This window comes from Sturnus vulgaris, chromosome 4, assembly GCF_052056855.1.
Source record: "Sturnus vulgaris isolate bStuVul1 chromosome 4, bStuVul1.hap1, whole genome shotgun sequence".
NCBI lineage: Eukaryota > Metazoa > Chordata > Aves > Passeriformes > Sturnidae > Sturnus > Sturnus vulgaris.
Window position 1 is genome coordinate 32,546,693 of NC_142246.1, and position 24,703 is coordinate 32,571,395.

General features: G+C 38.3%; 1 protein-coding gene across 26 annotated transcripts in view; it reads right to left on the reverse strand.

Annotated features, from left to right (window-relative positions):
- The window catches only part of TENM3 (teneurin transmembrane protein 3), a 1,293,899-nt gene that overhangs the window by 99,865 nt on the left and 1,169,331 nt on the right, over window positions 1-24,703 (reverse strand). For all 26 annotated transcript variants that reach the window (XM_088163549.1, XM_088163548.1, XM_088163550.1 and 23 more), the window contains one exon: window positions 18,719-18,957. In XM_088163549.1, coding sequence (XP_088019675.1) covers window positions 18,719-18,957 — 239 coding nt within the window. The remainder of the gene's footprint in view (window positions 1-18,718; window positions 18,958-24,703) is intronic.

Below are 24,703 nucleotides of genomic sequence, written 5' to 3' on the forward strand. Positions count from 1 at the left end.
AATGCCAGATGCCTTCAACCAGAAGGAAGGCAGACTTTGTGATGACTGTGGTCATGGATCACAACAACTCAATTCAAATAAATGAATTCTCAGGGGATGGGAGAAAGGATGGATTGTCACCATTCCAAATGTGCCCACAAACCCTAACAAAAGCCTCCTTTTACTTGTATCAAGACTGGGATGATTGCTTCCATTGTGGAAAAGGATGGCTTTTTAAGCAGAAAACCAGATGATGATAGCTGGGGAAAAGGAGTCCAGGAAGGCTGGATGTGCTTTGAAGAAGGAAATCTTATGGCTAAGCCATTCCCATGGGCTGAAAGGTGGGCTGGTGGGGAAGAAGACAATCCTGAATGAACAGAGAGCTTCGAATGGAACTCAGGGAGAAAGGGAGAGTTTATCACCCCTGGAAAAAGGGCATCAGCAGCACAGAAGGATGCCTTTAAGGTGGTGTTAGGCCATGCAGGGAGAAAATTAGGAGGCCCAAAGCCCGCCTTAATTTGGCCATTGCTATAAAAGACAACCAATGATTTTACAAACATATTAGAGAGAAAAGGAGGGCCAAAACTCTCCATCCATTCTTGGAAAAACAGTGACAAAAGATGAGGAAAAGCCTGAGGTACTTAATGCCTTTGCTGCCTCAGTTGTTAATAACAGGACCAGTTGTCATCAAGGTATTCAGCCCCTGGACCTGGGAGACAAGAGGCAGTGCAGAACAAAGCCCACATAATCTGAAAGGGAATTGTCAGGTACCTGCTATGCAACTTTGGCACATACATGTTCATGGGGCCAGATGGGATGCACCTGAGTATTGAAGGAGCCGGCAGAGCAGCTCAACAAACCACCTTCAATCATTTACCAGCAGCCCTGGTCAAGTGTGGATGTCCAAGGTGAGCAGAAGTTGTCAAACTTGATGCACATCTACAGGAAGGGCCAGAAGGAAGTTCCAGGGAACTACAGACCTGTCAGCAGGTCTCAGTGCCAGACAAGGTCATGGAGCAGATCATCTCGAGTGCCATCGTGCAGTGTGCACAGGATAAACAGGGCATCAGGCCCAGCCAGCAGGGGTTTACCAAAGGCAGGTCCTGCCTGACCAACCTGGGCTCCTTCTGTGACAAACTGACCCACTTAGTGGAGGAGGGAAAGGCTGTGGATATTGTCTACCGATACTTTAGTAGTTCTTGATACTTTCTCCCACATCATTCTTCTGGAGCAACTTCCCATGGTGTGGACAGGTGTACTCTTTTCAGTATAAAAACTGACTGGCTGGGCAGGCCCAGAGAGCTGGTGGTCAGTCATGAGTGGTGTGCCCCACAGCTCAGTATTGGTGCCAACACTGTTTAAAATCTCCACTGACAACCTGGACAAGGGAATCAAGTGCACCCTCAGCAAGTTCACAGATGACACCAAGTTGGGCAGGAATGTTGATTTGTTGGAGAGTAAGAAGGCTCTGCAGAGGGATCTGGATAGGCTGCATCAATGGGACAAAGCCAATTGTCTGAGGTTCAAGAAGGCCAAGCACTGAGTCCTGCACTTTTGTCACAACAACCCCATGCAGTGCTACAGGCTGGGGGAAGATCTGGAAAAATGTCCAGCAGAAAAGGACCTTGAAGGAAGCAGTGCCCAGGTGGCCAAGAAAGCCAATGGCATCCTGGCCTGTATTAGATATAGTGTGGGGAGCAGAACCAGGGCAGGGATTGCCCTGCATATTTGGCCCTGGTGAGACCATCCATCAGATGCTGTGTCCAGCTCTTCACTACAGGAAGGACATTGAGGTACCGAAGCACATCCAGGGAAGGGCTATGAAACTGGTGAAGGGTCTTGACCACAAGTTTTATGAGGAGCAGCTGATGAAGCTGGGGTTGCTTAGACCAGAGAAAATGAGGTTCAGGGAGAACCTCATGATCCCTACAACTACCTGGAAGCAGGTTGTAGTAAAGTGAATGTCAATCTCTTCTCACAGGTAACAAGTAACAGGCCAAGAGGAAATGGCCTCATATTATGCCAGGGGAGGTTTAGATTAGGTATTAAGAAAAAATGTTTTCATGGCAAAGATTGTAAAATACTGCAACAGACTGCCCAGGAAATTAGTGAAGTCACCATCCCTGGAACTGTTAAAAAAACCTGTGGATATGACTTTTCATGACATGGTTTAATGGTGAACATGGTGGTGATGTTTGATTTGACGATTGTTAAGGATTTTTCCATATTTAACTATTTAACCCATTATTAAATAGTTGAATTTTTTATATGCAAATACAAGTAATTAAACCTAATTTTAATTAATTTTAACTTAAAATTAATTTAATTTATGGAAAAACCTACCATCTTTAACCTAGGATTCTAGAATCTTCTGCCTATTCTACTGTTTCAGTCCCTACATCTCTTCTGCAAAATAATCTCTAGCTACCAAGAGTTCTTTATTTGCCGAAGCCATGCTAGCATTTACCTTTGGACACAGTTGTTTAAGGCAGCATTTGTACTGCTACTGGACAAATTATCTGCATGGCCAGCCTTTAGAGTGTGGAGATAGTCTAAATGGTGAGGAATGCATTCCCTCTAACAGAGTGGAAAGAAGAGGCATCAGAGATGAGAAAACTCTCTTGGATCTGGGCTGATTTTGGCATGAACATAGTACCAGTGTCTGTGTGTGTGTGTGGTGCTGGTGAATAAGGCTAAATTCACCAGAACAAAACCCAAACACAAAAGCAGTAACCAAATTAATAGTTGGGCTCTTGCCTTCCTCTTTCCCCCTCCCCACTTCAAATGGACTAGGATATTCAAAAATTCAGAGCTTAAATTAAAGGAGTGCATTTGTACCAACAGTAGCCTTAATGCTAACATAAAAATGCTATCATTTGTTGCAGACAATTGAGTAATCTTGCCATCTGTCACCACAGTCCACTGAACTGTTTCCTGAACCATCTTAAAACTGATTTTTCAAGCTTGGTTGATCTTGTGATCACTGTGTAACTCAAGTATAGTTACTTTGGTTTGTAATCAGTCTACAAAGCCTTCAACGTCCACTCAATAGTTAAAATAGCAACTAAGAATACATTTCACACCAAACACTTGGAAAACCCCATCACTAGTTTACACCGTGTAAAACACTGCAATAATCTTCAAGAAGTTGCCCATTTGTTATGCATGCTCCTTTCTCAAGCTACTAATTTGGTGCTTTATGTATTACCTTTACAAGGAACTTGTTCTTGAGTAAGTACACTGTATTATCACTTCAAAACCCTCTCCAAGACTGTTGCATCCAAAAAGAAATCTGTCCTTTATTAGTATGTCTGAACGATGGATAATTTATGTAACTAAGTGGCAGAACTAGAACCAGGGCTGACAACTACCTGCTGCATTTGACTGCATACCTGCTGCATTTGCTGCTTTGCTCAATATCTTAAACTTCTCTTCTGCCAAATTATGAGAGGCGCAAAAAAGAATTGTAACAGAAAACCAATTCATGTAGCTGTTTTACCATTTAGCAAGAACTGGATTTGTCTGATTTTTTTCCCCTCTTCTCATACACTTGAATGCTATAAGGATAGGACAGTTAGTTCACAAAGGAAATAGAGAGGTATTAGCATGATCCAGTATCCACCTTTGAACAGAAAACAAAGTTTAGATCAGATGTGGATATACACACAATGCTGGGGTTTATGACTATCAGATTTCTTTTTCTCTGTAGAAAAGGGTAGCAGTATATAGTAAAAGCCAGGGAATCTTATTGTTCTGGTCAAAATACAAAGCTATCTTTATCATAACTCACTAGGATCAACCACAACTTTTTTTCTAAAGTACTGAAAGTGACAAATATGCTTAGCTTACATGAAATACAAATGGCATAGCAAACACCCTGTGAGCTGCGTAGGGGAAAGAATCACAGATGCAGATCATAAGGATGCACAAACAAAACCATACACATATAAGCAGAAGCTTTAATCACAGAAGCAGTCCTATAGCAATGGAAGAGGTAACCCTCTGAAGTACCAGTCAGAAGTGCCAGCAATTCAAGACCTTCCATTCTGAATATGGAAACTTGCATTTTGCAGGAAAGAATTCTAAAGGGCACTCCAGGAGAACAAGAATTCATAGGTAATATGATTCTTTTGAGTAGAAAGAAGAAGAAACAGAGTTGCCTGAACTGGGAAATGGACTTCTGATGCTCATACAGCTTTTCTTAGAATAGCAACAGATGAAAAATTAACATGAGATAGCAGAAAGAAAAAACACTGTCTGTCTCTAAAGAACAAACATGTCCCCAAAACCTCTGTAGACAAGGCCTATGGCATACGTTCTATGAACATAAAGAACTCAACCCTGTAGGGAAAGTTGACAAGAGGAAGTGAATGATACTTGTGACCCTCCTTTCCTTCTCCCATGTGTTTTACAAGGTATGGTAATCAAGTGCCATTATTCATGTAGCTGTGCTTGAAGATGAGCTCCTTGCTAAGTTATTGAACTCATGTTCTAGGACTGCCAGTGCTACATATTTCTGGGTGCTGATATTTTCAAACCACGATTTAAAAAATTGCTTCCTTAGAATTAATTGAAAAATCTTTATGCATACTTGAGCATAAGGAAAAGTGAACATAATCTACATTTAAAGCAATGCAAAAAAGATTATAATTTAAACTAAGCAAATTGCAATTATTGCTCAATGCTGTTGAAGGATTATCTTCTAGTTCATCTCCCTGTTGGCAATACATTTTAAAATGAAATATTTGAACATTGAAGTGGTTTTCAAAATTATCTTCCATATATTTTTCTTGCAGCCATAATTAGAATCTAAACCTATTTTATTCTGAAGGACCTGAAGTGGACCAGAAGATGTGCAAATGAACTGTCAGTGATTTGCATTAATTTGCTTTTTTCAAAGATAATAGGATACCTTGGATGTTGCTGCAGATCAAATAGTGAATTAAAAATAGTTAATTAAAATCTTAAATAAAGTGAATTAAAAGTTACAAAGACAAGTTCTTTATTTATTACTGTTTTTCTCAAATTAATAAAACAAGTTATTTCTAAATTTAAAATAACTTTAAAGTACATGCTTTTGAGCACCTTCAAAAGATTAGTCAGCAGCAGCATCATATAAAAGTTGCTGAACATATACACTGAATGGAAAACATTTTAGTATAGTGCTATGTGAAAAACTTAGTAATATCTATCAAGATCAATATAGTAACTGAAAAACTGGTATTTTCCCTTTTATCCTGAACAGTTAAATGGATCCATTGATTTTACTGTTTCATCTGCAAAAAATTCCAACCTGTCTAGTCTATTCCTCATTTTCTCTTGGAACCTTTAAACAATGAATTTGCAAAACATAAAAAAGAATTGCCTAGAAAAAATACAGCAACAAAGGTATATCAGCTATCTACTGTGGATAAACTTACTTTCTTTGACTGATAATCAAAGAAGATTACATGGCACTTTAAAGTATTGTTGCACTTGAGCTGTTAAGAAAGATGTGTGCTAGTCTTGGTGTAAATATTTTTCCTATATTCACCCCAAGATGGAACATTTATTCCTCTGAAAACTTGTATGGCTAGATGTCTCATTTCAGCTGTCAAGCCAGGGACTTTTATGTAACAATGGTCTGATTCTATCAACTGCATTATACAAGGCACATTCAAAGCTTAAGTGAGAATCCAGATTTCTTAAAACAGAAACAAAGATAATTTTTCAGTAGCCTGTCATTTAAATAAGATATATATTATGTCTTGTTTCAGATTGGCCCATTTATTCTGATGAACAGCAAACCTACTCAATTTTGTAATAGTCTCCACTATACCTAAATAGTCTTAGTATTATCCTGGGCTTTTTCCTCAGCATAACCTTTTTTTTTTTTCCCAGCTAATGTTGTACAGTCTAAAATAGATGGTGAAAAACCACTCCAAGTACAGGAATGATGGAGAAGTGCACATTAAGTGCATATTGAATTGCGGACTCTTTTGAGGAAAGGGTTATTTTGTTCATACAAAGGCAGGAAAAATATTCTGTAAATTTTGGGTTTCCATCTAATAAAGTCATAATCAATGATTTTAAATATTCCAGAGGAGAAGAAAATTTTCCTCATTTACACATGTCAAGACCAGGTTAAGACTAGAGGCTAATAACTTTTCTGCATCCTTCAGGGATTTCTTTATTTTATTGCTTCTCATTCTATAACTCTTTCCTTTTCTTCTTTAAACTTGCTCTCTAGAAAAAAGCTGAGGCTCATGGGTTTTTTAATCTATTTCAGGTTTTCTTCCACAACTCCAACAGAAGTCTTGCTTTGTCCTTTAGATCACACCCCCACAGTGTTAAGAGGAATGACAATGTAATGTCCCAAAATTAACTGAAAACACTTTCTTAGATAAGAGTGTTGATGAAGCTATCCAACCATGTTTATAGTTCAAAAGCCTTGCTTATTATAGAGAAACCAACCACCCCAAACCCAACAGAACCACCATAAATCTCTTGAGGGATACAATTGAGTGGCACTATATGATCATGCACAGCCTATTTGCATGTTGATGGCACAGAGAAGTGCAGTCTGTTGAAAAGATTTATGAACCAAAGAAAAAGAAACAGGGGCCAATTAATGCAATGTTCAAAGGACACACCGAGCTGGGAGTTTATACTATATAGTGAAACACTTGTGTTGCATATTTCCATCTCATGACTGGCTAAAAAAGATCAAAGCTTTTTTTTATTCCATATTAAGAATGACAGAATATTACAGCAAACATGAAATAAGAATAAATGTAATAAGCTTTAATAAAAGATGATAATAAGGCTTGATAAGAACTTTTGGAATGTCACCAAATCTGAAATGTAAGATGAAAGCATCTGCATGTAGAGATTGTAGTATGTTATTTGGAACCCCACGGAGCTAAACTGTGATTAGAACTCCATATTTTTCCATAAATTAGCTTTTGTTTTGAATTTCCTGCTGAGATCATATGCAAGTTGATTGAACGTGCAAGTCAATATATAGGTTTTCTAATCCTTTGCTGTTTTTTTGGCTTCATGATATCACAATTACAGCAGTCCACTTGTAGATCAAAGGTACCTGATTGAGGCCTAAAGAAAATAACCTATAACCTCTTTACAAAACTTCTTCATGGTGATTTAGAACTCTCCATGGTAATTACCACTCAACTACCTGAACCATGCAATTATGTAGATGCAAAAGCCAACCACTACATGCAGATCAACTTGCAAGACCAGAGAATTTCCACTTGAATCCATATTAAAAAACAGAATGGACATGCTGAGTTCACCTTCAAGGGGGCCCTTTTATGCAGCTCTACCTTACCTCAACACCTCCAGTGTAAACTTGTAAGCCATTAGACATCTGCATAAGCAAATAATCTCATGCACACCCTTGGTTCAAAGCCCCAAAGTTTATAACAGCTCTTTGATTGCAGTCATCCTATTATTGAAACATCATCACCACTCCAGGGACTGACTATTGGATAGGGAGATTATTATATCATCATTAATATGTTTTATGTGCACTGGAATAACATACCATGTTCCTCCACTAAAGTGAATTGTGTCTTTATGAAACTATTCCTGTTAGCAAAGTTATACTGTAGGTACAGGAAAAACACTATCAACAGAAAAAAACTTACCATGTATGATTTATGAAAGGAAACTGTGACATAAAGACAAACTTATGGTTAATTGTTTGCAAAGCTAGTGAACTGCTTGAAAGTCAGTTTGTAAACCACTTTGTATTTTGTACCTAAGCCTCGGAAAAAACAAGAAAGGATTACAGTTTCACACTGATTTTTATTTTTTCCCCTTTAAATTTAAATCAGCCACAACACTGCACAGTAAAAGCTTACAGGTGATCTAAAGAATAGCCAGTCTTAGCTCTAAAGTAATGGTCACTTATAAAATTGATAGAGAAAACCAACCACTCCTTTTAATGTGTGAAAAGACATTGGATCAGTATTGTCCTCTACTTTTGGCTACAGTTGAATTGAAATAAAAGTAAGGATTGCATCTCTCCTTTTTAAATGTGGATACCTCAATTTCATTATCTCTACTTGAGAGTACCAACAAGAGGCAGGAAAGAAGCAGCTGGAGAAATAATTAAAATCCTGGGAAACAATTTGAAAACATAAATAACTTTTCCTTAGCAGTATGGAAAGATTTGGAGTGAGTCAAATGAGGACCCACCGTCCAGCAAAAACGCCTCAATAAAAAGGGGTGTGAGACTTGGCATTTCAAAGATGAAAAAGAAGGTAAAACACCAGATAAGCTTGGAGCTTCCACAAGTGAAGATAAATTTATAGTACCCAGTTACACCTCAGTGGTTAGCAGTAGGTTAACTCCATGCAGCTGGATATTGCATTAGTTTTCAATGAATTATTATTGAAATAAAAATACTACTCTTCTTGTACCATAATAAGGGTAACTTAGAAGTATTTTTAAATTAAAAATCCCACAGTAAACATACCTATTTCTATACTTAAAAGTTTCTGGAACTAGCTAATTTTCCAAATGGGTGATATTCATTTTTATATCTAACCCTCCTCACATTACTGCTTCTATAGAGCTAGTAAATGATATGCATTTGTGTGGTCCTATTTTATCAAATATTGTCAAAACCATTTTGTTTTATCAGTTTTATTATTGAGGAAAAATAAGCTAAACAGTTGTAGCACATTTCTTTTTCCTGGATTATAAAACTACAAATGCTGCTACAGGTGACAATTCCTAAGAGACAGTGGGCTTGGGGTTTTTTTTTGTGAATGGAGTTGTCTGGAATGGCAACAATTTCCTGTCTACTTCAGAGGACATCTAACTTTCATCCATAATTAATCCCTGCAGTGGGGTAATTACATCCATATAAAACCCATGTGTTCTTGTGATCTCAGCCATAAATGTAATATCAAATGGTATTGCTTACAGCAAGGTTGGACACATGTACTCGACCTTTTCATTCGATAGTGCTTGTGTACGGAGAAGTTTACCAAAATCTCATATAAGCCAGACATTTTTAACAACATGATTTTTTTTAAGCATTCGGAAAGAGAACAAGCAGTTCTCTTCACAGATAAAAACCCCAAAAGATTGCAGTTTACAAAAAAGATGCAATATATACACAAAACAACCAGCTTTAATACATGTATTGTAATTCAAATATCACAGCAGACAGCATATGTCTAAGAGCTGGCTTGTTTCTTGAGTTAGAAATTAATTGAAACTACCAGCAAAGAAGAGAAGATTAATCCTATGTCCACAACAACTCAAGTAATCACCCAAGCAAATATCTGCTTTGCAAAATCTCAAACATAAGCATTCATGTGAAGTATTACACACATTTGCCTAATACTAAAATACACTACATGTTTACCTGGACTGATAAAATACAAAGAGCACCTCTTAAACTACTCGAAGCTTGCTCTTTATCAAAAACTAGCACATTTTAACTGAATATCTCATTAGCCTGAAGAATGCTAATATTTAGGAGTCTGTCAGAAGACTACCGGAAGAGTGCAGGACACACATCTCTACAAAACTTGCTTACAAGAGACTTCAGTTTTCCTGAAAGCAGCATCTAGATTTTGAAAAAAACATCTTACTGCTTCACAATATGATGTGTGGGACTTATGGGCAATGACATCACCGTGTCATCTTGCAGATTATTACTACACCTCTTCTTATATTGCCAGAATTACTGAGTTTCAATTTTCTCTGCTGGGCAAAAGCACAAGGGTGACAGGACTATTGCCAAAAAGCTCGTGATAAATCTTAATTAGAATACAAGCCTTTGGAGCAGAGGTGTGCCTTGACAGATTAACTTTTTTTAATCCCTTGAAATCTTGTCAAGTCTCTTTTAACGTCCTGATTGTCAATTACATGTTCCTACATCCTTTCGTGTGAGGATTATCATTCTCAATGAATGTTTTATTCTCAGCGCCACTAACAATAATAGCAAGTGACATCCACAACACCAATCAAGTACGAATTCTCTGCACTCCTGAAACATTATGCTTTGCACTTATCTGGAATACTGCAACAAGATCTTTGCTTTCAAAACATCAGCCAAAACATTACCCATAATAGTATTCTTGCAAGAGACAAGAAAATATTTTTCATGTTCATGCTTCAAGACACAGATGTTCAACATGTTTAGACTTTGTACTGTTCCAAAAAAGATGTTAAAACCACTTTCAGTTCAATAAGGTGGTAAAGCACAACAACTTCATTTTTGGACTAGTCATTCTACCTCTGTCTACCAGTCTTGAAAGAAACAATGTGGTGAAGATAAAAAACGTCATTATTATTTACAAAATATTTCCAGTCTAAAGAAACCCAATGAACTCATCACTAATGCTGTAAACATTATATGAAACTCATAGAGATATTTAAAATTCATAGCTCTGAGATACTAAGGAAAATAATTTGATCACATGTTAGAACTGAAAACCTCTGTAATGCACAGACATGGAATTACAAGCTGTAATAGTAATCCCCATTTTAAAGCAAAAAAGCAGTGTGGAAAGTCACATTTGTATCTGAATACTGCCATTTACCAAGCACATGTCAGGAATGAGTGAAAAGAGTTGCCTGAACCAATTTAAGTTATTAGTAAGGCAAGGGCTACATTTATCAATTACCTGGCTTTTATGATTCTATTTTTAAAGATTTTTAAGGACTGAAATGGAAGTAGCATGTGGTACTTCAGACTTCAAGGACTATTCTAAGGTCCATTCAGGAGTTTAAATCCTTTAGAAATTTCAGGAGGTGGTTTTCTAGCTGCTAAATAATTTTGCTGTACTACCTTCACCGGATATCTGACCACACACTGAAGGCCCAGTTGAAGTGACTACACACCCTTTGGCCTGCCTTCTAGCTAGGCTACACATCTGATCTTCTGGCAGGAGAGAGCAACATGTGGCACTGATGTCTAAAACAACAAGCAGGCAGATTTTACCAGGTGCAGAGCACAGCCACACGTGCTGGGAAGGCAGAGCCCTACACATGGCACTGCCATCAGAGGCAGCCCTGACACTTGCAGCTAAGAGAGATCTGGAAACATTCATTCTGGACAGAAGAGAGACATCACTATGTACCTAATCCACAGCTTCTTAATTTGAGAGGCAGCCACTTCCAAATCACACTAAGCCTTAATTAAAAAAAAAAAAAGACAAAGAACATTGTTGCTGCCTCCAAATGCACTAGACACATTAAACCTTCCCTAAAAGCCCCATGGATTGTTAAAATGACTATTGAGTCTATGCTTTGCAAGAAGTGATGTACTTTCAACACTGGCTGCCTTCACAAATCCAGACATAGGCATACAGTGAGCAAGGACATGAGAACATCAATGTGGTTCTGCTAAGTGGGGCAATCAGACAACACTAAAGATCTGTGCTTTGATAGCTACAATGCTTTCTCAGAAAGGTTTACATAAGAGAAGTTTCCCTGCTGTAGATTTTTGTAGTTTGAATATATTGTGATAGGTATATTTGGTAAACTGTAAAATTTCAGAGCACTTCCTTCAAATGATGACAGTAGATCAAAAGGAAAACCAAATTTTTGTTTTTTAAAGAATCAGACATATAAATATATTCGTTTTCCTTATGGCTTTATTTTGTTGGAAAAACAAATGGGCTGAGAGCATAAACCTAGATAACTGTAAAAGTCTGCCACATATCTGTAGACAGGGAGCATATTTCCAACCCACACACCTCAGTAAAGCTCCAGACATAGCTAAGGTCCCAGAAAAACTGAGTGAAACAGACAGAAATGAGAAGAGAATGAAGAAAGCCAAAAATTCTTGATGAAACTCTCAGTGACAATAGCATTACAATACTCAAAATTAAATGTATGTCAAAAAGAAAAACTGTTTCTATAAACACCTAATGAAAGGTAAGGTGATTAATGGCAATTAAACAATTTTCTCCCTCATGCCTGTTAATTACAATACCTATGCTGGGTATTGTAATAAAAATTCCATTTAAATGGCATTATTAATTAAGTTGTTTTCCTCATTCCAGGCAGTAACTGAGCTTTACAAACAGCAGAATAATGTTAACTTGGCATTGCAATCAAAAAGAAATATTATATTGTTCTTTTTTGCTGAAGTAAAATAGATTCTTAGGTATATTTAGTCATTGCTTTAGTCAAGAAATTGAGTTCTATAATTGCCATGGCTGCAAATCAATTACTTTTGGGGACAGTGGTTCTGCCCTACTATGACTTCTGCCACTGAACCCAATAGGAAGGGCAGCTGGTCCTCCACAATTTGGGAAGAGATGTGAATGCCAGCAGCTGCCATGCTAAATCCTGAGTAATATGGGAGAACCACAGACAGTAAACTCAGAAATATCACTGAGGACATAGGAAGTTAGCCTCAATCTACAGAAATAGAGCATTAAATCACTTTAAACAATTATTTAAAACTTGCCTCACATAGTTACACACTTCCTTTCACACTACGCATCCTTCTGATGTGTCAGTCTCCTCTAATAATGAAACTTGTTTGCTATTTTTCATGGACACTTCCTTCTTCTCCTTCTACCTTAAAATCCCTTAAGTCGCTCTGTTTTTATTCTCAGTAAGTTTTTGAGATAACACTGAAGACAGTTCTCCATTATTAGAAATATACTAGCATATAATGTTCAGCTTATTTTTAATGTTTTGGGATGATGATAAAACAGTAACATTTTTGGATAGACAAAAAGCATGAGTGCTTATTATAATAACTGCAGAATTAGCACAATGTATCTGTTTTATACAGTGTTGAAAATATTAATTATCTGTAATTATCAAACATGGCTTTCTAGTCTGGTATCTTTTGCATTCACATTTCGTTTGAAATTTGCATTATGATTATATGGTCACCGTGATGCCTTAAGTTTTAGCTTATATATTTTTCAGATTCTGTATTGCATTGGTGTGTGACTGAACTTTATATAAAGTGTTAGTGAATTCTCCTCACAGTTTAGTTAGACAATACAATCCTTTTCCAGACTGAGAACCAAGGACACCATTGCAGCTTTGGGCCCAAAAAGTATAAACAACGGTGAATTGAGGAGAGCAAACTGGCAGGATGGGAACTAAATAACTTGAAGCTGTAATTGGACAATTAATCCCAATATGTAAATGAACCAATACTTATAAAAGGGTGAAAACCTGTGACCCACCATCCATCTTGTATCCATCTTGGGCAGAGCCATGGCCAGGCTCTTGTACTGCCCAAGGTGTATCCTTTGAGGACCTTTTAATAAATATCTACTTTATTCCTTTAACACTGTCTAGCTTCTGTTCCAGGTAGCCTCTTTAGGCATCAATCTGCCTTGTAGCAGAACCCAAGTTTTTCTACTGTTTCTCACAGAATGAAGTATCAACTAAAATACATGTTTTCCCAGAAGATATTTCACCTGTTAAGTGTAAATGCTAGCTTTGTTTTGTGTCCAAAATGCATTTGCTTAAGTAGTAAAAAAGTACTGTTAGATAAGGAAAATGGTGATAAAAAAATGATAAAGGCAATAGTGACAAAAATAATCATGTGCCCTTTTAAATGAAATACAAATTTAATAATAAATATAATATATTTTAATAATATATATGATATATTTTAATAATAAATACAATTAAAAAAAACTTTTTTTTTTGCTTTTGTTTTCTTTCCTTCCTACAGAAGAGATGCCCTTCTCTTATCACCGACATGTAAATACTTGCTTTATCACAACGAATAGCTGGCTAGTGTACATTCTTGTTCTGACCATTGACTGATGAGATAAGGCTAACGAAATGATCAGTCCCAAGTTACACAAAGAGTAAAGTGCTCAATGACTTGAAAGTATGACAGGTTGCTGTGAAGCAGTCAGGACAGGAAAGGCCTAACTAAATAACTCAGGTTCTGCTGTGCATTCAATTGATGTTTTATGTTCGTGGAAATTTATTTAGCAGACATAATACAAAATTCACAACAGACGCCTGCAATTTTTCAGTACAACTCTTCACACTTAGTTGACTGAATCTGGTATTGTGCAGTTCCAGCAGTGACTGAGGAACTGAACTGCTCCTGTCTTCAGTTCCATGTACAGTGAAAATGGCAGTAATTTCTTGTATTGATTTAGACAATGTCAAGACAGTGCCATTGGCAATGGAGAATCAATTGCTAGAGCAACTCCTGGGGAAGAGAGAGGGGCTCTGAGGTCCCCAAATTCTCATTAATTTTATCCATTAATTGCTGAATCCACACTACAGCAGAAATAATTTGTAGAGTACAAATCAGTTTGTTAATACAGCTGGTCAGAGTCTGTGATATGTAACAACATAATGGAAACAACTCCTTCTGACTGGTTAGTTCTTTATAATTACACAGTGGATTTTTCTGTTAGGAAAAATCCACATCCAGGAACAACAAGCTCCTTCACTTAGTAAAACCCAAGTGGACAAGGAAGCTCCCAAAACGTGGAATTGAAGGATGGTGGTTACATATGAAACTTTGACTTGGGGCTCATTTTTCACCTAGGAGGTGCTCTTCAGAACTTTCCTTCAGAACTTGCCTTTCATTCATTCATTCATTCATTCATTCATTCATTCATTCATTCATTCATTCATTCATTCACTGCAAGTGATGGATGCTGAAGGAGGCAGTAAGCCATGGGAAAATGAAGGACGACCAAGTTCTTTGCTGTCTCCACATTGTAAAACTGGACTGTGTTTCTGGCTCTCACATAGACTCTCTGTACCAAGTTGGTTAAAACTGTTAATGTGTATATAGAAAGAGGTCAAACAAAGGCAACTTCATACTTCTTACTCTTTAATGGTTTATATTTAATACTGTTCTTCCTAGTCTTCCAAACAGGGAAGAAGATTCTAAAATCTTCATGTTGGAAAAAAAGGTTGCTTTTTTCCATGGTTGCAAATCTGATTAAAGACAGAAGTTAAGCAAATGAGAAACTTAAAAAATTCCAGTGCAAACTTGATCCCAAAATGAGGAAGTTTAAATTCTTTAGTCCCCATTTTGTAATCCATTATTTCAGGGAGCTTTTCCTTGAATCTTTTACTTTTAAACTAGAGTATTTTTAATTCCTGTCTTCTATATGTTGCTACACTATACTTTGGTTCAGCACTTGCATGTTTCTGTTGCTTTACTTCTTTCTCAACCATTTAACAGTAGATGAAGCCTCTAAGCAAAGGACCAACATTTTCCACAACTCCCTTCTACTTTCTCTAAAAATTAGCAGGTCTAATTGACAGGAATAGGAAGTTTAAATATTTTGTGCATTGCAGAATGGTTGAGAGAGACCATGAGGGCTAGAAATGCAAGACTTTCATTTAGACTGAAATAACATTTTCAGTTCCTTTTGATTCCCAAGACTGCATTAAGTGGCTTTAGAGTGTAGTGTTTTCTCTGGTCTCTACCCATGCTGACACTCTCTGCTCTCACCTCATCTTTGCAGACTTTGTAAACGTAGGAGTCTTTCCTGTCAGAGTGATGGAAGAAGTGCAAGACATACCAGACTCTTGATGCAGCTCCTTTCTCTGGCTGGGCTAATTGACGGAGCAGTAATTGACTGAGAGTTCTGCAAAGGCAGACATGAAGTCTAGCAAACTGTCTCTTCTGCCTTATGTTGCCTGAGCAGAGGCAGTGAGCTCTCAAGTCACTTTCTCTACCCCATACTCACTGTAACTAAAATAAGCCTGGGCATGACACGTTCATCTCTTTGCAACTCTGAGAAGGGTTGGGTTACACCACCACTCACTGGAAGAGCAGTCTATTAGTCCTTCAGTCTGCAGCTGCCACAGTCACACAATGGATATTAGCCACACCTTATCAATGTGTACTGGTACATTTTGCTGTAATCATGCTGCAAAATGGGTGATTCCCCAGCTCTTGATGGTGATACTTCATATTGAATTCGTTCTTTCATGCAAATGCTACAAGGTGGTAGCATTTTCACACTTGTGGCAACATATCTCTGTGAAGTTCAAAACAGGTCTCAAACTGGCTATACAAATGTGACATGACTCAGCTGCTATAAACTTCTGCAGAGATGCCAGACCACTGTATTGGGAGGCATGTCACAGGGTGCTAGAGGTCACACAATACTGCAGTCCTTCACTTCTTTTTATGCTATCACCCATTTCCTACTCAGTCATTTCCCTTTCACACCTATGTTATTAAACATGTCTCCTCTGAAGATAGACTAAAAGGGAATTGGGGCTGTTCAGCCTGAAGAAGGGAAGGCTCTGGGAAGACCTTACTGCAGCCTTCTATTACCTAAAGGGGACCTGAAAGAGACCTGGAGAGGGACTTCTCACAAAGATGGGAGAAAAGGGAATTGCTCTAACTGAAACAGGACAGGTTTAGATTAGATATTAGGAAGAAATTCTTTGCTGTGAGGTGGTCAGACAACAGAACAGGTTACCCAGAGAAGTTGTGGATGCCCCATCCCTGGATGTATTCAAGGTCAGGTTGGATGGTGCTTTGAGCAACCTAGCAATCTAGCACGAAGTGTCCCTGTCCATGGCAGGGGTTTTGGAACTAAATGATTTTAAATATCTGTCCCAAACCATTCTGTGAAATAATTAACCAAGCTGAAGGAGTGCTTCCATCTTATGTTAATGATTTCTACTGATTTATACTTGGATGGCCTATTAAATGGGGAATATTTCTGATATTACATCTGCAGAGATGGGAAAACCACATATATGACTGAGTGCAATCCATTCGTGATTTTATGGACACAAAGTTCTCTAGAGAGCATCTCTGAGTGCTGAATTTTACATTTAGATTGCTGAGTTAGCTGAAATATGTGTAATATCACCAGTAGGCATTGAGTTCCCTATTGACTGTGGGCAGGGGAAGGCTGTGGCTGAGGAATGTTGTGCATTGTTTATTTCAGCTAGGATGTAAGCTGGCGTGCACCCATGAAATGAAATGTTGTACAGCCATCTTTTTTTTACAGGGTATGTGAATAAATGATGTGTGGAGCTTTCAGCTCTTGCTCACTGGAAAGCTCAGTTCTTTTTCTCGAATACAGGAATAGAGGCGCATTAGACATGCTTATATTTCCTAATGTGCCTGTGGGACAAATAATCCGCTACAGCTATCTTCCCATGCCCCTCAGATTCATGAGTAATCTGGCTCTTTGGGGCTAGCAAAGTGTAGAGCTCAGCTCACAATCAGGTCTCCAGTGTTTTACCATATGCATGGTTGTTTTTCCCGGCTTCTGACAGTGATACTTCATGCTGAATTCTTTCTTTCATATTTATGCATTTATTTAGTAGCAGATGTTTATTTCTGATAATTTATGAGGCAATATTATAGAATTCTGTAAGTGGGATTATTTCAGTCCCACTTAAAAAAAGATTTTGTGTCAAAACTCTAAACCACACCTTTAAACTCCTTGCACACTGAGACAAAATAACCACAAATCCAATGACTGAAGGAGGCTGAAGGGCAGTGGAAAGGCCCACATTTGCATGTATGTCTTTTGCTCTTTGCGGCTGGCAGCTGAGGTAGAAAGGGTGCTCAGGGGGCTCAGCTTTGCTGGGTCAGAGGGGAATTTTTCCAGCTACTCAGCAACCCAGTTTCTTCATTGTTCACAAGAGTTTCAACTCAGTAAGAACTACTTCAAAGGCTCTATAGAGTTTATGCTGTGTCTTGCATTGAAATGCAGCAAGATTGTTTGAACAACGATGATGAAGATTTAAGGAACTTAAGGCCTTCTACTCTCTATTATAAATTAACCCTGATTTTAACAAAAGGGAAGGAAAGAGAGGTTGACTCTATTCTTTCTGTTTCTTTTCCTCCTTTCCTCAAGACTCTAAACTTGTGTGCAGCCAATAACAAAAAACAGACCCTTATACTTATATTCCCATAACTGTGTTGACCTAAACTTCTAATTAACAAGTCAGTTAAAAGAAAGTCTTTGAAGACCATTTATGGACTCAGAGATGAAAACATCTGTAATCTGGACAAAGATGCAAAGGAAGATAGGAGTGCAAAACGATCCTGTTCTGTTCCCTTATTAATGTCAAGGACATTTTCTCATAGCCAAGCACTGTTCCCATTAAATGCCTAAAACTCAAAATTATATAATATTTACAGTGAGCATTTATGAAAACAATAAAGGAGATGAAGAAATGAAGGAAATATTTTAAAATAAAATTTGGAAAATGGTATTTAACAAAATAATAGGGAAAAGTGACAATAATTAGAAATAAACAACCCATAAGAGAGGAAGAAGTCTGCATTTTCACTGCATGTTGTCCTTTTGGACAATTATTTTCCCTATTTCACAATAAAACATCTGTATTAGACTGCTTCAGCTCTATACACAAATAGACATGTATGTAATGATGAAATAAGTGATAGTTGGCATTCCTAAAGATTGTATTAGCAATAGTTCAGCAAAATGAGAGGAAGAGTTCCAAAGATATTCCACAAGTTATGTTCACATCATAGAATTTTTACAGCCTATATTTTACACATATTTTTATAAGAACTTGACCCCACATAATTTAACTGTAATCCAAATACTTCTTCACTGACCATCAAGCTACATAATGCTTGCAAAATATTCAAATTTTCTAATTTCTCTAAACAATTGTGAGTTTTCATGAAATCTATGTGGCTTTTAGTGTTACCAAAGCCTTTACTAGTTAAAGGTTAGTATGTCACAGTCCATATACAATCCATCAGACACTACTGTTCACAATGACAATTATAAAAAATGGGACTCACCTATAAAGTAGGACAGCAGTATTGCCAGCAGCACTGAGACCCCTACAGCACAGAGTGCAGTACATTTCCAGCTACAGTACTTCGAAGACTTCTTGAATTTAAAAGCACTTCTGGATAGAGTGTTCCTAGGTAGTGGCCGAGTAGGAGGGGAATAAACAGAGCCGGATGCCATTGTGTACCCTGGCGTTGCAGTACTGAACAGTGGTGTGGTCCCTGTTCCTGTTTTGAATAGGAAATGCCTGTGAAAGAAAGAGCATATGGTAAATTACAAAAGTAAATAAAGCTAGAGGACAGGCAATCATAATTCTTTTGTTTGATGTTGTCTATTTTTCAAATAGCTAACAACATTCAAGCTACAAAGGGTCACAGAAGCAATAACTTGTCAGGACACTCACATGTAAAAAGACACTTTCCCTTTAAGTAAAGACCAAACTCCCCCAAACATTAATAATACACTGGTATCCAGACAGAAAACAGAACTACCCAAAATACAGTGTAACAGAGAGGAAGTCTCTCATAGTTTATCCAACAAGTAGGGATAGGCTTTCTGCTGCTCTTTATTTGTGTTGGCTTCTGCAACAGACTACAGGGAACTCCATTAAAAAGTCAATAATGAGCAATGTGACTGCAGCCCACACTACTTATCACAGCTTTCCTAGGTTAAGTACAAAGAAAACAGCAATCTCTCAGTTACAAACTTTTGGCAACTTTTCCAAAAATAGTCAGTTAAATATTTTTTTTAGGTCATAAGTACTCAGTTCACTGATTCACATCTACTTGCATATATTCCTACCCTAAAAAGATCTGATTATGGATACAAGCAGATAGTTACAGACTAGGAGAAGTACTCTAAAGAAATATATTTCCTAAGTGTTCAAGAAGACCAAAAACCAGCAACAGATATGAAAAGCAAAGTCAACGTTAAGACACATTGTGAGTTACCAGTTTGTTTTTTCAATTAAAATCTCCAAAGGAAATATTACTCCCTGACCTTCTATATGGTAGAATCTTTTAATATCAGTTCATGCAATCATAATTACTTTGAAAGAGCCTCAAAACATGGCACATTCTACCTGGAGTTTTTCTCCAGATGCATATGCACAACTCTATGAACAATAACAAATCCGCATCCAAAGAAAGGTCTTTGCACCAGAGGTTCCCCACCAATTTGTTATGTTGGCAACTCTGTAGCATACAGCTTGCCCTAAGCGAATTAAGCTCAGAAAAATGAATACATTATATCAGAAAAAATGGTAAGAACGCATACTGTGGAGACCTTGAACTTAACCAATGCACAACTAAACAGAACCAGAAAGGTGTTTGGGCTTTGTCACAGCTAAGAATTGCTATGACTCATGAATTGCTGATGCCCAGGTCCTCCTGAAGGTAAGTGCATGCCTACGCTCTATTTGCCTCCTGCCTGTCACTTATGCAACACAGCTCAGAGGATCCAGCACCAACTGAGCCAGCTGTGCAAAGGAAAAGCCTTTCTAGTTACACCACGTGGCACTGTGAACTGCTTCTGAGCTGATGGGACTTTGATTCTCTGGGACACAAACTTGGGTTCTTGCATAGTAATGGAGCAGTTTACACTGTAGAGACACTAGAAATTAATTTGCCCCACTGCAGCCAGAGAACAATACCAGCAGTTGATAAACAAGATTTGTTGTTTACAGGTGATTTTGCTATGGGAGGTTAATGGATGAATTAGAACATTTTGGCATAGACTCTTTACTTAAAAATATTTGCATTACAAACATGACTCCATGAAATATTTTACATAGGCTACTTCATTCTGAACAATATTAAGTTTTATGGCAGCAATAACAGAAGGCTATGCACTAGATCTACTGATGCACAATAGCACATGCTGAATTTTTTTGGCTTCTGAGCTCACAGTATAATCAACAATCTCAAAAGACAAAGCCCTTGTAGCTTAAATCCTGTCCAAGAAGGTACTTTATGGAAAGTTGTGACATTTTCAATGTAGCAAACACCAAAATAATAACTAGCCCTATATAAAGATGTTTACAATAGCATTACTTTGATTGTACAGATTCACAGAAACATGTAAATTCATTAAGTTCTGATAAGTGTCTTATCCGCTTGACTTTGATTACTCTTTCATTCCTGGCTATATATGGTAAATGCTATGTCCAGGTATATTTCACAAACAGATCCCAAAAAACCCACCAAACACAAAGGTAGCCGTTTCCCTTCCCATATGCAATGCATAAGTTTTGCACATGTTTTGGGGGACAGAAGGAAAGCCATAGAGTAGATACAACAATGCTCCTCCTATACATCAGCTTCCTGTTAAAAATAAGAAGCTGCCTGACCAGCCTGCAATTTTCACATCCTTCTTCTCCTGCTCTTAGATTCAACAGATTAAAAATGGAAGTTGTTATTATATGAGCATTTGAGTAGAACCCAAATATACTTTAAGTTATAAGAAAATAGCGCAATAAAACAGTCTGCCACTGATATTTTCCTTTTTTAAATTTTCTCTGAGAAAGTGAGAATTGATGCTGGCTTCAGTAGACTGCAGACCACTAGCGACTGTAATCCATATTCTCAAAGCCTTTGAGGAGTTAATCCCGTAGATAAATTCGAGAGATGACAGTGATGGTGTGAACTGTCATAACTCTTGCAGTCCACCACAGGCATCGGGGTAATGAAAGAAAATGGTAACTTTTATATGTGAATCTTAGAAAAATGTGGGTTGGAAATGACCTTTAAGATCACCGAGTTCAACTGTTAACTCAGCACTGCCAAGTCCACCACTAAAACATGTCCCTAAATGCCACATCAACACCTTTTCTGAATACCTGGAGGGATTATGACTCAACCACTTCCCTGGGCAGACTGTTCTGATGCTTGGCAATCCTTTCAAGGAAGAAATTTTTTGTAATATCCAATCTAAACCACCCCTAGTGCAACTTCAAGCCATTTCTTCTTGTCCTATGGCTTGATATTTGTGAAAAGAGACCAGCCCCCACCTGGCTACAAGCTCCTTTCAGGTGGTTACAGAGTGGTAAGCCACAAGCCACCTTACCTCCAGGCTAAACACCTCCAGCTCCTTCAGCTGCTCCTCATAAGGCTTGTGCTCCAGACCCTTCCCCAGCTCCACTGCCCTTCTCTGGAGCTGCTCCAGTACCCCAATGTCCTTCCTGATCCAGAGGCCCAGAACCGGACACAGCACTTGAGGTGTGGCCTCACCAGTGCTGAGTACAGAGGCAAGATCCTTTCCTGGTCCTGCTGCCACACTATTTTTGATACAGGCCAGGAAGCCACTGGCCTTCTTGGCCACCTGGGCATTGCTGGATCATGTTCAGCTGCTGTCAATAAGCACTTCCAGGGCTTTTCTGCAAGACAGCTTTCCAGCCACTCTTCCCCCAGCCTGTAGTGCTGCAGGAGGTTTTTGTGACCTAAGTGCAGGACCCAACACCTAGCCTTATTTAGCCTTATAGAATAGGCCTTGGCCCATCGGTCCAGCCAGTCCAGATCCCTTGGTGGAGCCTTCTACTCTCCAGCAGATCAACACTCCCATACAGCCTGGTGTCTTTGTGAACTTGCTGAGGGTGCACTCGATCTCCCCATTAATAAATAAATCGTTGATAACAAACAAAATGTCACCAGCTGGGCAAGAGAGATGATTATCTTGCTTTGCTTTGCACTGAGCTGGGGCCTCACCTTGAATACTGTGAGCAGTTTTGGGTACCACAATGTAAGAAGGTTATAAAGCTATTAGAGAGTGTCCAAAGAAGGGCCATGAGGATGGTGAAGGCTTTTGAGGGGAAGCTGTATGAGGAGCAGCTGAGGTCACTTGGTCTGTTCAGCCTGGAGGAGACAGGGGACACCTCAGTGTGGTCTCAGCTTCCTCATGAGGTGAAGAGGAGGGGCAGGCACTGATCTCTTCCCTGTGGTGATCAGTGACAGGGCCCAAGGAATGGGCTGAAGCTGTGCCAGGGGAGGTTTAGATTGGATATTAGAAAAAGGTTCTTCACCCGGAGGGTGTTTGGGCACTGGAACAGCTCCCCAGGGAAGAGGTCACAGCACCAAACCTGACACAATGTCACTTTTGGGCACATGGTGAGACTCTTGAGGATGGTCCTGTGCAGTGCCAGGAGTTGAACTCCATGATCTTGGTGGGTCCCTTCCAACTCTGCTTATTCTGTGATTCTGTGAAATTAAACAGGACTGGTTCCAATACGGAGCCATTGGGAACACCACTTTTGACTGGCCAGCAGCTGGATGTAACTCCACTCACCACCCTCTCGACCTGGCCATTTCTAACCTGCACTTTTCTACCCAGTGAAAAGTGCACCTGCCCATGGCATGATCAGCCAGTTACTCCAGGAGCATGCTGTGGGAATTCAGCAGTAGGAATTCAGGAATGTGTTGTCTTAGGCAGCACACGGCTCAGCTATTCACTTTAAACTACTCTCCTTTACTCTGAATCCCATGAATACAATGCCAGAGTGGTTGCACCGTGTGGCTGAATGCTGAGGGAAAAATAATGACAGAAAAGTCAGTCTGGCATCTTCATGTGGGTTAAGAAAATTTGTTTGGATCTCTCTATTTCTAATGAGTGGAGTTACTAACAAAGTTGTCAGAGACTCTTCTGCTACATTAACTCCGAGTGATAAGTATTTAAAGTGTAATGCTATCAGACTTGCACATCTTGTCTGCCTCATTGAGCCATGCCAAACTGTTCCTACGAGGCTCTTAGAAGGATATGGTATCTGACAACAAATCCAGGCTGCTTCCAGATAATGCTGAAATTCTTATGCTCTTGAAATATAATCCATCCACAAATGATTTTAATTATCTATGTATCTATCTACCTTGTCTTTTCAAACTATGGAACTCAAATAGCTAATTTCTAAAGCCTAAACTGTTTGCACTACTTGACCAGGTACTGACAGGAAATTACACTATATTTCATCTCATAGGGAGCTTATAGCATTTGCAATAGCGTATCTTCCCTTCAAAATTGATCACATAACATGCACTTGCTAGATCTTCACGTAAGCAGCACTTTAAATATTTTATTAAGCTACGGAGTACAAAACTCCAGTGAATCATGCTGATATTTTACAAGACAAACCAGTTCTGTATTATTAAATAATTCAATTCAACTTTTAAGGCAAATAATATTCTACTTTTACATTTATTCAATATATATTTCTGCCAACTTAAACTAATCTTCGGATGCAAAGACAGCTTGGAAGTACTCTTATTTCACAAATGGTAGGCATTTTACTAAAGCTTTTGCCTTTAAGAAAAGACAGAAATACAGCACCAAAAACCCCAAAGGTGTCAGCTCAGAAAACAGAAGCATGTGAATAAAAGTAAAATAATAATGTTTTAAATTTTACTCTGTACTCTGAGCACCAAGCACTGGTGTACACTGGCTGACATGCAGATGGTTTCTTCCTTCTCACACTGGTGGGGGGGAGAGGGTTCACAGCAAATTAGATTTTCTTTGTGCTGCCACTTCCTCTGTGGAAAATAAAACTGAAGCACTCTCTACCAAATTCAGTAAATAGAAAAACAGAAAGGAGAAAAGAAGTGATAAAAACAGTCCATGAGGTTGGCAGAAAGATTAAGTTACTGAAACTGTGTCTTTACAGAAATGGAGATAGACTATCAAAATATTCAAGGACAGTAAGACTCAGCCCAGAAGCTGAAGTACTTTTGATATAAGATAGCCAGGTGTCCAGCAACAGAGATGTGATTTAGAATAACTTTCTTCACAAAAGGATCTATGACGAGAACTTTTGACCGCAGTTTAGAAGAAAATGGATACTATGCATCAATGAATGCAATATTATATAAATGCGTCTGGAAAGCCCTTGACTCCAGAAGCTGAGATATTATATAAATAAATTATATAAATAAACTATCACCAAGAAAAAAGGAATATTACACATTCCTTTACAAATAGGTCTCAATTTGAAAAGAGTTATTGCATAATTTTAA